Source organism: Macaca nemestrina, chromosome 13 (assembly GCF_043159975.1).
Source record: "Macaca nemestrina isolate mMacNem1 chromosome 13, mMacNem.hap1, whole genome shotgun sequence".
In the NCBI taxonomy this organism is placed as follows: Eukaryota; Metazoa; Chordata; class Mammalia; order Primates; family Cercopithecidae; genus Macaca; species Macaca nemestrina.
This window is the reverse complement of record NC_092137.1, coordinates 76,015,328-76,028,565: the sequence shown is the minus strand read 5'-3', so window position 1 is coordinate 76,028,565 and position 13,238 is coordinate 76,015,328. Positions and strand designations below refer to the sequence as shown.

The following is a 13,238-nucleotide window of genomic DNA, read 5'->3' as shown; positions in this document are numbered from 1 at the left end:
CTGTTTATATTCCATTAAGGCTTAGTTTGGTTGATTTAAAAGAAAGTCTGATCTCAAACTCTGGTTCTGAAAGGCTAATAGTTCTTTGCATTTTCTCCTTTTCTCCTTCTTTTGCTTCTAATTAGTGCTGTAGAAAACAAAACATCACCTCATTCAAAGTTCCAAGAAAGACAGTTCTGGTCAGGCCTAAAGGTGAGCAAAAACTGCAAAAATGAAAAGACAAATTTTGTAAAAATCCTGTTTACTATAGAACAAAGAACAACAAACTTCTTCGGTAAGAATTAGATAGTATTTTAGGCTTTGTGGTTCACATAGTCTCTGTCTAATTACTCAATTCTGCCACCATAGCACAAAAACAGTCATAGTACATAAACAAATGAACATGGCTATGTTTGAATAAAACTTATGAACGCTGAAATTTGAATGTTATGTAATTTTCTCATGGTACAAAATATTTTGTTTAAAAACAGTTTTAAAATGTCCTTGAAAAATGTTAAAACCATTCTTAGCTCATGGACCCTACAAAAACAGGCGACAGGATAGATTTAACCCACAAGCTATAGTTGGCCAACCCCTGGCCTTAAAATTATTGCTAAGTTAGTGGCAGTAGGGATGGGAAGGAGAAGAAGGTTCAAACAATGTTTAGGAGGAAGCATTGAAAGGACTCGATAACTGATCGAGAGAAGATAAGATCTATTTTGGACATAATGAAGGTATATTTGGAACAAATAGAGATACAAAGGTCTAGGAGGTAGTTGGATACTTGAGTCTGAATTTCAGGAGACAAATCTGAGCTGGAGATTTAGGAGTCCACTACCTGTAGGCAATATTTGGAACCATGGTCATGAATGACAAGCTCTAAGGAGACTGGATGAAGCATGAGAAGTAGGCTAAGGACAGAACCTCGGGAAATACTAACGGAAGAGGAGAACATGGAGGCTTCAAGGAAACTGTAGAATCAGTTATGAGCCTTAGGATGATCACAAGAGAATGGCCTTAAGGAAGCTAAATGGAAGATTTTCAACAATGAAGAAAAGAGTGTTAAATGCCCACCAAAGAGAATTAAGAGAAAGACTGAAACTACTTATTGGATTTGACAATTAGAAGGATATAGGTGACCTCAGCAAGAGTAGTTTTAATAGTGTGAATTAATATTTATCATGTGGTTGAATTAGGGAAAAGGCTTTCTGGGAAGAGGGAACAATTCATCAACAATGAGATAAAATGTGCAAAAGCATTACATTTTAGTAAAACAATAGAGTGGTGAATATAGTACTAGAAAGAAAGAAACACCTTAAAATTCACAGAAAGATCTGAATTTAGTAAAGGGAAAGGGCCACCAATATTTTATTACAATTTATTATGGTTACTTAATCCAAGTTATCTTCAAATTCACAGGTGATTATTAATCTTTATGTATCAGAGGAATGAAGCTCTCAGCATTGATTGCCTTCTCAAGGTCACATGTTGGTAATAGCAGCCCTAGTTTTGACACTGGTTCTTTATTAATCACATGGTCCTGTGGTCTTATATTCAGTGGTCCTCAGCTTTGAGAGAAAATGGATTGGGAAGGAAGATTATTGATCTGGAAAGGCTCTAGTGAAGTTATTTGAGACAGATTTGGGGATGGTTATCCTAGAAAATGAAGATAAGATGAGCAAATACATGGAGTTTGGAAAGAATGAAGTATTTGTTCAGAGATATTGTATTCTAAAATTGACAGTTCCAACAGGGCAATTGTAGTGAGAATTTTAGTTTGATCAACTCTTTATTTTTGTTAGAGACTATTACAGTTTCTCTTTGGAGAAAAGGTACATATTTACTTGATACTTTATTTTAGCTCTTCCACAATATTCTTCTTTGGAATGGACTCCTTACAGATGACACCTTGCAAGAACTAGGACTAGGGAAGCTGTTAAATCGTTACCTTATTATAGCTCTTCTCAATGCCACACCTGGGCCAGATGTGGTTAAAAAGTGCAACCAGGTAAGTTGTGAAGAAACTGATTCTAATTTTATCATTTCTAAAAAATTTAGCTATTAAAATCTACTATTTAACAAAATAATTAAATGTGTGGTACTCATATAAAAATAGACAAATGGACTGGGCACAGTGGCTCATGCCTGTAACCCTAGCACTTTGGGAGGCCAAGGCAGGTGGATCACCTGAGGTCAGGAGTTTGAGACCAGCCTGACCAACATGGTGAAACTCCGTCTCTACTAAAAATACAAAAATTAGCCAGGTGTGGTGGCTGACACCTGTAATCCCAGCTACTTGGGAGCCTGAGACAGAATCGCTTGAACCCAGGGGGCGGAAGGTTGCGGTGAGTCACCATTGCACTCCAGCCTGGGTGACGAGCAAAACTCCATCTCAAAAAAAAAAAAAAAAAAAAATTGACAAATGAATTTAACAAACTAGGAATCCAGAATAGCCCTTCTGTATTTAAGAGATAGTATACTGGTTTGAAATATCACCAGTAGAAAAAGGAAAAAGTACTTAATAAATGATACTAGATGGCTGGCTGTTTACAAAAAGAATATTAAATCCTCACCTCTCACTATATACCAAAAAAGTTTCAGGTAAAATTTTTAAAAATGTAAAAATGAAACTATAAAATATACTAAAATGGTAAATAACTGTACTTGAGAGTAAAAGATTTCCCTCTAAACTTAAAGGCCAAGGAAATGAGAAAAAGTAATAGATTTGAAAAAATGTTATAAAACTTCAGTGGATCAAAAAGGTGTTGAGATTATTTGATCATTATTAAAACTGGGGAATGTGTTCATTGGGCTCACTATACTATTCTTTTACTGCTGTTTATGTTTGAAATTTTCTGTAATAGAAAGTTAAAAAGAGAAGTTAAGAATCTAGGAAATAAAAAGTTGTTAATATATAACAAGGATTAATATTCACATTAAATAAAAAAGCTCTTTACAAATTAGGAAATAATTCAAATGTTCTGACTAAAAATGGCCAAAACACGTGCAACAGTCAAGTCACCTAAAAGGAAACATAAAATTAACCTTAAAATATGTGAAAAATAATCAATAATACTAATAATCAGAGAAATGGAAATTATTTATAGGAAGGATATTTTCTTGACCAGTTGTGTTGGCAAACATTTTTTTTGCTGTTGTTGTTTTACTTATATTTTCCAGTGTTATCATAAACACAGGAAAACAACAGTTCCATCATTGCAGGGGCACCATTCACCTAGAGTATGCAGTGCAGTGGTTCTGGAAAACAGTCTCCTGCACTGATGGAAGGAGGGATACAGCTCTTTTGGAGAATATTTTGGCATGATGGGTACAAAACTTTTAAAGCTTATATTCTTTGACTTAGCCAAAGTAAGTTAAGTCAAAAATTAGAGATGCACATATAGATTTTAAGTACAAAGAATATTGTTATAGCATTACTTATAATAGAAAATAGCTGGAAACACCTAAATATCTCTGAAAACATGATGGTGTTCTCATAAGATAAAAATGTAAAAGGAAAATAAATCTCAGAACCTGTCTCAGATACTTTTGGGTTCGCAAAAGTTATGTTTTTGAAGAATTTTTAAGAATATGGGAAAATAATTATTTTATAATGTGATTTAAAAACACACACACTAAACTGTTCCCAGATAGAATTGGGTCCGGCTGCTTGTTCTCACAGTCCAATAGCAAGATGCAGACAGACTGGGAAAGAAAGGAGCTTATTTTTGCAACCAGTTACAGGGAAAAGGTTGTAGTAACTCACCAGACCAACTAAAAGTTACAATTTTTCCCCCCCAGCACTTATATGCATTCTAAGCTCCATGCTATGTGGGAGAGTGCACCTACAAGGGAGAGTGTTTCATTCAGTCTCTATCTAATCTAACTAGGGTCTGGAAAGCTTTCTCTAGACTCTTGGGAAGTTTTTTAATCTTAAGTGAGCCCTGGTACGAGGAATATGTGTAAGAACACTCTTATTATTTGATCAGACTTTAGGGTCTGGGAAAACCCAGGTGTAGTCTTAATGGGTTTGTTTTCGCATTCCAGTTCTTGTACTCAGGCACCAGTTTCTCTAGTTCTTTAATGTTTAACTTACACATTCGTCAAAATTATAGAAAAGGGTTAGTGGAAACTGATTCATCTGGTTGCTAATGGAAACCTAGCCTGCCATAAAACTATATACCAATTATTAGCCAACCATGATGGTTTTGGCTATAATTTTTGTATCATACAGTTTTAAGCATTGTATATTAAAAATTTAAATCATCATCCATTTTATGTTCAGGTTTAGTTTAGTCCCCTTTGACCATAGGGTCTGTTATGAAGTGGAGAAGAGGAAATATATTTACACAGTATTCTCTCCACAGCATATGGCTAGAAAACCAGGCCAAGAAAATAGACTTTTAGTGCTGGGATCATTAATGGAAAAGCTCCATGGTTAAATGAGAATTTTATTGAGACTTGTGATACAAAACAAGGGGAAAACAAGTGCAAATGACTTTCAATAGTAAAGGCTGGTTTTAAAACTTTTAAAACGAGATAGTTTACCTAACAAAACTTGTGGGATCTTCTGCCTTAGGCAGTCAGTGTTTCTCTGTTTTTCCTGAATAGTTGAAACAGGTGATTAAGGAGTAGAATAAGTCTTTTGCCTCAACCATGTTTTAAATGCTGACCAATCTTAGAGTGCATTCCAGAACCTTTATTTAATATACTGTATAATATATAGGGTGCATTTTAATTTTTTCCCCAACTCTCTGCTTTCTATAAATATTGATCTTGATGTTACCAACTGTACCATAATCTGTATGATTATCTAGGAATTTCTTTGAATAGCGTGATACTGTGGCAGGCCAGGTTTCCATTAGCAAACAGAACAGTCAGTTTCCACGAACCCGTTACTATAACTTTAATGAAAGTATAAGCTAAACATTAAAACTGGAGAATCTGGTACCTGAGTACAAGAACTGGAATGCAGAAACCAACCCATTAAGAACCCGCCTGGGTTTTTCTCAGACCCTAAACTCTGATAGAATAACAAAAGCATTCTTACACATACACCTCATTCTGTCATAAGATTAAGAAACTTTCCAAGACTCTAGAGAAAGCTTTCCAGACCCTAGTCCCTAGCCAAAGATGAGATAAAGACTGAATGCAAACCCCCAGTTCCAATCCCACACGTAGCACGGAGCTTTAAATATATACAAGCACTAGAAAAAACCTTACAACTTTGAGTTGGTCTGGTGAGTTACTCTGACCTCCCTGTAACTGGTGGCAGAAATAAACTCCCTTCTTTCCCAATTGCCTGCATCTCATTTTTGGACCTCAAGAACAGGCAGCCAGACTTTGTTCTCTCCGGGAACAGTATCAAGTTCTTTCCTTTCTCCCCTTTCCCTCCCTTTTTTTCCCTTGTTTCCTCTATGAGGAAGTTTTTTTTTTTTTCTCTTTTTAAATTTTTTCTAACATTTTTCTGTTTTTACCAAAATTTTTCTCAAAATCTTGTATTACTCTTAGAATGACAGTGATAAAATGTAATTTCCATTTCCAAAAGAAAAATTGAATGCATGTACATTGACTTATTCTGCTGCTTTACGATTAACTAGAAGATAAAAACATAATTTATCTTTCATTCTATATATCTTAGAATCACCCATTTGATTTCTTAACTGAAATTTATATAGATCATATGCTAGGACACCCAATTTCTTTATAAAATAATAGTGAATATATGTATTACGAGTTGTATTGACCAAATATTTTGTGTCTAGCCATTTCTGGTTTGTAAGTGTAAATTATGTTTTGTACAGATTTAATGACTCACAAATACAAGAACATAGAAAGAATTATTAGTACTACTAGGGAGTGTTCATAGAGAGTAGCGTATTTTAAGTTCTTAGGATTAAAGAATGAATTTCCAAAATATGTGTAGCCTTTGACACAAAGGGACATCTTTACACATTTTTATTTAAACCATAAACTATCAAATGGGGAGAATGATACTCAGCTTACAGTATCACTATGAGATTATGTTAGCAAGGGTTCTTAGATACTGTCATTGTAAACCAGCCATGTGTTTTGATTAACAGGTAGCAGCATGTCTACCAGAAAAATGGTTTGAAAATTCTGCCACGAGGACATCTATTCCACAGCTGGAAAACTTCATTCAGTTTTTATTGCAGTCTGCACAAAAATTATCTAGAAGTGAATTCAGGTGATGCATATTTTGTTTTCACTTCTGTAAACATAGTTCAAGGATTCTGTATGCTCTCAGCCATTTTTAGAAAGATCTGTATTTTTACTGTACTTCTAAAAATTTGTTAAAACTTTGTGATACTGTAGAGTTAGTAGATATTTTTACGGTTACCTTTGGGAGAGCTTATGCATATTCATATTTTAAAATGTAAATCTCTCCCAAATTAAGCACATTCAAAAAACTATAGCACAGGGGAATATAGAATTAAAACTATAAATCAAAACCCTTTTATTACACACTTTTTAAATATGTTTTTAATTTTCCTGGCCATTTTTAGAGACTCAACGGTTGTTAAGTACAGGTCTGCAGCTCGGTATTTATCCAGCAGTAGCTAGCTCTCTGTTCTGAATGTTTCATTCACAGTACCAGATGTTTGGGGGCTTAATTACAGTGGTATTCCTGTTAACTCCCTCTCCAAAAAATTTTTTTAAGCCCAGATTTCACCGGCACGGTGGCTCACGCCTGTAATGTCAGCACTTTGGGAGGCTGAGGCAGGAGGATCACTTGAGCCCTGAAGTTTGAGAATAGCCTGGGAAACATAGCAAGACTCTGTCTCTAGAACAGAAAATTTAAAAATTAACATGGTGGCATGTGCCTGAGTCCCAGCTACTGAGGATGCAGAAGTGGGAAGATTGCTTGAGCCTGAGAGATTGAAGCTGCAGTGAGCTATGATTGTGCCACTGTACTCCAGTCTGGCCAACAGAGCAAGACCAAGTCCCTTTAAAAAAAAAAAAAAGACTCAGATTTGTATTATTTGCTAATGTCATGATGTGTGAATATACTCCCAGCATTGCTTCCACCACAATGTCTCATACAAGCTGATAGCAGCACAGCACTACTAAAATTTCTGATAGACTTACTGTATGTTTTTCTACTTTTTACAGTAATTCACATTGAAATTTGCCAGAATACATCCATTAATGGTCTGTATTTGAACTTTATAATTAAGTGGAGATGGCAGCATCTCTCTGTGTTTTATGCTACTTTTAGATACTAGCTTAAGATAAAGCTTTTGTTTTAGATTAACAACTGATGATCAGGTTCTGAACTGACTGCTGTTCCCTCATACATTGCATTTCTAAAGGGAGAAATTTGTTTTGTTTTGTTTTTCAGGGATAAAGTCGAAGAAATAATTCTTATTTTGGTGAAAATAAAAGCTTTGAATCAAGCAGAATCCTTCATAGGAGAGCATCACCTAGACCATCTTAAATCACTAATTAAAAAAGATTGAATAAACTTTATAGGAAAATCCTAAAATTTTAATATAGTTACACTCAGTTCCTTTGCTTGAGAAGAAGCTGGTGCCTCTGTCTTCTTTATTCCCTGTAAGAGAAGGTAGGATTTGCAAAAAAGCAAGACTCCACCTCTATTCCCCCCATGCTCTACCTTCTGGCATCATGAAAAGCTGCCACGATTCTGTGGTGTTCTAAGGAATTAAATGCAGTGGAGCTTTAAGAGCTCAATGTGTTTCCCTTTGATTCTTTTGGCTGGTCTTTCAGTTTTCTTAAGAGGGGAACTGGAGAAACCTTGCCAAAGGTTTTGGCTTAAGTGAGCATGCTAGTGAGTCTTCTGTCCTGAACCACAGTAATATCTTTTAGTTCTCTTTAACTACCTTTATTTAAAAATAAGTCAATATGAAAATCTCAGTTGGAGTCAATTATTTGCTGAGTATTAAATGATTAAGGCATTTGCTGATTGTCAAATTGTCCTTTAGAAAAATCTGTACCAATTTAATGTACCAACACAAGTGTAAGTGAGTGCCAGTGAATCCCTACCAGCGTAGTTATTATCCTTTTTTAAAAATGCATTGAAAATTTGAAAGGTAAAAATAATCTTATTTTAATAGCTTATTTTGTTTTGGCTATTAGACAGTAAACATACTTGTTTTGGCCATTTGTAATTATTTCTGAAATATCCATCTTTTTGTTATGGACTTTACGACCTTTATATTTTTAAAGATACTGATTTTTTGCCCTTGCTTGTGGCAGAAGTTTTCCTTATTTGCCATTTTTCTTTTCATTTTTTTTAATTATATTTTTTGAGACAGGGTCTGGCTCTGTCACCAAGCCTGGAGTGTAGTGACACAATCTCAGCTCACTGCAGCCTCTGCCTCCTGGGCTCAAGCAGTCCTCCCACTTCAACCTCCCAAGTAGCTGGGACTGTAGGCATGTACCACCATGCCCAGCTGATTTTTGTATTTTTTTTTTGTAGGGATGAGGTTTTGCGACCTTTCCCAGGCTGGTCTCAAACTCCTGAGCTCAAGCAATCTACCCACCTTGACCTCCCAAAGTGCTGGGATTACAGGCTTAAGCCACCATATTTGGCCTTTTTAAAAATTTGTTGATTTTTTTAATGCATTAAGACATTACTTGTTAGCAAGTTATTACTTTGTTTTTTTGTCATTGGTGGTAGGACTAAGAAAGGAACAGATATTTTAAATACTCAGAACGTGATTCATTTTCTGATAAAATATTTGTCTAATAAGACTGAGGCAAGATAATTTAATCAAAAGAAATTAAGAACATTTTCCAAAATGTCAGTTTACTAGTAATTTTTCTAAGTCTACTTATTAAATAACTTAAGGGAAACCATAAATATATTTTGCAAATTGTTGCCCAAAAGATAATTGGAAAAACTTGAATATATTGTAGGATTTGAATATATAGCCTACTTTTATGTCACCCCTACCTTCAAAACTACATATAATTTATTTTAGGAGTTGGGTGTTTTATGTCCGTTGCAGTGAGGACTTGTGATTCACTGGTATGAAGAATTTTTTAATGTTTATCTTAGTAGCAAAATTATACAAGAATAGAATCTCATCTAGAAAATTCAAACCATTGTTGAAAAGCAGTTAGCATTTCCACACAACTGTTGTCCCCAGAGGTAACTGCTGTTTTCATTTTAATGTTATCCTTTTAGATCTTTTCTCTATTTACAAAAATGTTGTGTTTTTATGTGTACATAAAGTTTTGGGTTTTTTTTTTTTCTTTTTACATAAGTGGCAGATACTCTATTGCACATTAAATTTGTAATTTTTTTCTATTAAAGTACACATTTGGAAATTATCCTCTAACTTTTGGATTTTTAACTAAAGATATGTTGGATGTGTTCCTTTATATTTTTAAGTTCAGCTAAGAAACCTTCCTACCTTTTTGTGGAAGATAAAATATTAAAACCGCTTTCAAAACTACAAATTGACTTAAATTGCTATAGTAATTTTCAATTAAATTTCATTATACCTGGAGTTTGAACCTCAAGGTTTTTATCATATACTGTAATTCAAAAATTTACCTAAATCTCAATGTAAAATTCTTTATTTCTTATTACTATGAAATGGATGGAATAAGAAGGGGGAACACAACTAGCAAGAACAAAACATTGAGTTGGCAATTCACATACATCTAATTCTTTCCCTGAATTTCTTTCAGCTTTTTGTTCACATAAAGAATGTGAAATTTTTACAGAATCAGACAGATGACTTTAAAGAAATTTTTTTTCATGATGGAAAAACCACCTCCAAACAGAATTGATTTTTGCATTTCTTAGGTCCTTGAATAAATGATACTTAGGTATACCTAAGAAATGCCATATATGATACAAATCCTAAAAAAGACATCATGAGAAAATAACAGCAATATCTATCATGAATGTAGAAATAAGTCCTTAAAATAATTAGCAAATCAAATCCAGCAATGTGTAAAAAAGATAATAGGGTTTATTCCTGGAAAGTAAGGTTGGTTTAACATTAGTCAACCAGTGTAATCACAAACAGAATAAAGGAGAAAATCCACATCTCGATGACTGCAGAACCAATCATCTCAATTATTACAGAAAAAGTGTTTGACAAAATGCAGCCCCCCTCAGACTACAAAAACCTTTCAGCAAAGTAAGAATATAAATTCCTCAATCTGATGAAGGGCATCTGTGAGAAAAATCTATACCTAACATCGTATATAATGGTGAAATATTAAAGCAAGGATGTCTGCTGTCACCATTTCTGTTCAACATTGTTCTAGAAGACATAGTCATACAATCAGTCAAGAAAAAGGAGGGCATAAACATTGAAACACAAGAGTTAAGATAGTCATTAGTGGGCCAAACAATCCCAATGCTTTGTGACACTGAGCTAGATCGTTTGAGGCCAGGAGTTCAAGATCAGCCTTGGCAACAAGCTGCTTGTAAACATTAAGAGAAATGAAAAGTCTTGTACAGCATCTGGCACATAGGAGCCTTCTAATGAGGAGCCTATCCCTAAAAATGAAAGATATATCATGTTTCTAATCCTTCTAATAGGATAAACTAAGTTTTTGATCTGAGTTATACAAAAGGCTCAGGGATTTATATCCCATCACAACACTACAGGGTAGTTTAGAAAATATACACACTTGAGCAACATGGTGGAGTAGGCACACTGAAAAACAAGCAGGGGCTGGGTGTGGTGGCTCACACCTGTAATTGCAGCAATTTGGGAAGCCGAGATGAGAGGATGGCTTCAGGCCAGGAGTTCAAGACCAGCCTGGTCAGCATAGTGAGACCCCAATCTCTAAATATATATATATATTATATATATTTTATATATATAAAAGCAGGAACAGGCATAGCCAATTTTGTCAGAACTCTGGAAAATAGTAAAATAGTACAAAGTTTATAGCAATGAAGCAAATGCTGAGTCAACAACAGGCAACTTTAAAATGGCGAGAAAGCTTTCTGACATTTCTGCTTGCCCTTCCAACACAAGTGCCCTGGTGTTGCAGCAGTCTTGAAATCAGCAACTACATTCTGTCTTGGACCCTGATCCCCATTTCCAGAGAAAGCAAAGCAGAACTTACAAATTCTTGTTTAAGTCTCTGGTAGCCTGTCTGGGGCTACTTAAAGGATTGACAGAGCACTCATCACTGTTTTACCTAACTTAGAACTCAGGCCAGAAAAGCTGTAGGTATTGCTTGAAAAAAGTGTTAGGGGATTCTGGAGCAAGATGGCCGAATAGGAACAGCTCCAGCCTCCAGCTCCCAGCACGAGCAACACAGAAGATGGGTGATTTCTGCATTTTCAACTGAGGTACCAGGTTCATCTTACTGGGGAGTGCTGGACAATCAGTGCTGGTCAGCTGGTGCTGGTGCAGCCCCATCAGCGAGAGCTGAAGCAGGGCCAGGCATTGCCTCACCTGGGACGTGCAAGGGGGAAGGGAATCCCTTGAAAAACTGAGACACACAACACCTGGTAAATCCGGTAACTCCCACCCTAATACTGTGCTTTACCAAGGGTTTTAGCAAATGGCACACCAGGGGATTGTATCCCACACCTGGCTGGGAGGGTCCCATGCCCACGGAGCCTCCCTCATTGCTAGCACAGCAGTCTGAGATCTAACTGCAAGGCAGCAACCAGGCTGGGGGAGGAGCACCCACCATTGCTGAGACTTATATAGGTAAACAAAGCCTCCTGGAAGCTCAAACTGGGTGGAGCCCACCGCAGCTCAAGGAGGCCTGTCTCTGTAGAGACAGACTGCCTGCTCAAGTGGGTCCCTGAACCCTAAGTAGCCTAACTGGGAGACAGCCCCCACTAGGTGCAGACCAACACCTCACACTTCACACGGCGGAGTACACCCCTGAGACGAAGCTTCCAGAGAAAGAATCAGGCAGCAGCACTCACTGTTCAGCAATATTCTATCTTCTGCAGTCTCTGCTGCTGATATGCAGGTAAACAGGATCTGGAGTGGACCTCAAGCAATCTCCAACAGACCTACAGCTGAGGGTCCTGACTGTTAGAAGGAAAACTACCAAACAGAAAGGACACCCACACCAAAATCCCATCAGTACGTCACCATCATCAAAGACCAAAGGCAGATAAAGCCACAAAGATGGGGAAAAAGCAGGGCAGAAAAGCTGGGAATTCAAAAAATCAGAGCACATCTCCCCCTCCAAAGGAACGCAGCTCATCGCCAGCAACAGATCAAAGCTGGACGGAGAATGACTTTGACGAGTTGAGAGAAGGCTTCAGTCGATCAAACTTCACAGAGCTAAAGGAGGAACTATGTACCCAGCACAAAGAAACGAAAAATCTTGAAAAAAGAATGGAAGAATGGATAACTAGAATAATCAATGCAGAGAAGGCCATAAACGAACTGACACAGATAAAAACTACGAGAAATATGTGACAAATGCACAAGCTTCAGTAACCGACTGGATCAACTGGAAGAAAGAGTATCAATGATTGAAGATCAAATGAATGAAATGAAGTGAGAAGAGAAGTCTAGAGGAAAAAAAGGAAAAAGAGATGAACAAAGCCTCCAAGAAATATGGGATAATGTGAAAAGACCAAATGTACATCTGATTGGTATGCCTGAACGTGAGGGGGAAATGGAACCAAATTGGAAAACACTCTGCAGGATATCATCCAGGAGAACTTCCCGAACCTAGTAGGGCAGGCCTACATTCAAATACAGGAAATACAAAGAACGCCACAGAGATACTCCTTGAGTAGAGCAACTCCAAGACACGTAATTGTCAGATTCTCCAAAGTTGAAATGAAGAAAAAACTGTTAAGGGCAGCCAGAGAGAAAGGCCGGGTTACCCACAAAGGGAAGCCCATCAGACTAACAACAGATCTCTCAGCAGAAACTCTACAAGCCAGAAGAGAGTGGGGGCCAATATTCAACATTCTTCAAGAAAAGAATTTTCAACCCAGAATTTCATATCCAGCCAAACGAAGTTTCATCAGTGAAGGAGAAATAAAATCCTTTACAGAAAAGCAAATGCTTAGAGATTTTGTCAACACCAGGCCTGCCCTACAACCGATCCTGAAGGAAGTACTAAACATGGAAAGGAACAACTGGTACCAGCCATTGCAAAAACATGCCAAAATGTAAAAACCATCGATGCTAGGAAGAAACTACATCAACTAACGAGCAAAATAACCAGCTAATATCACAATGACAGGATCAACTTCACACATAACAATATTAACCTTAAATGTTAATGGACTAAATGGTCCAATTAAAGACACAGAC

At 36.5% G+C, this 13,238-nt stretch overlaps 1 protein-coding gene across 2 annotated transcripts in view; it reads left to right on the top strand.

Moving 5' to 3' along the window:
- The window catches only part of LOC105465323 (GC-rich sequence DNA-binding factor 2), a 52,564-nt gene extending 41,224 nt beyond the window's left edge, over positions 1-11,340 (top strand). Inside the window, exons 14-17 of one of the 2 annotated variants that reach the window (XM_011713732.3) lie at positions 126-192; positions 1,841-1,987; positions 6,063-6,187; positions 7,343-11,340. In XM_011713732.3, coding sequence (XP_011712034.2) covers positions 126-192; positions 1,841-1,987; positions 6,063-6,187; positions 7,343-7,460 — 457 coding nt within the window. In that variant the 3' untranslated portion in view covers positions 7,461-11,340. Of the gene's footprint in view, positions 1-125; positions 193-1,840; positions 1,988-6,062; positions 6,188-7,113 lie in introns of both variants that reach the window. The other variant, XM_011713733.3, reaches the window with a different exon arrangement.
- The last annotated feature ends 1,898 nt before the right edge of the window (positions 11,341-13,238 follow it).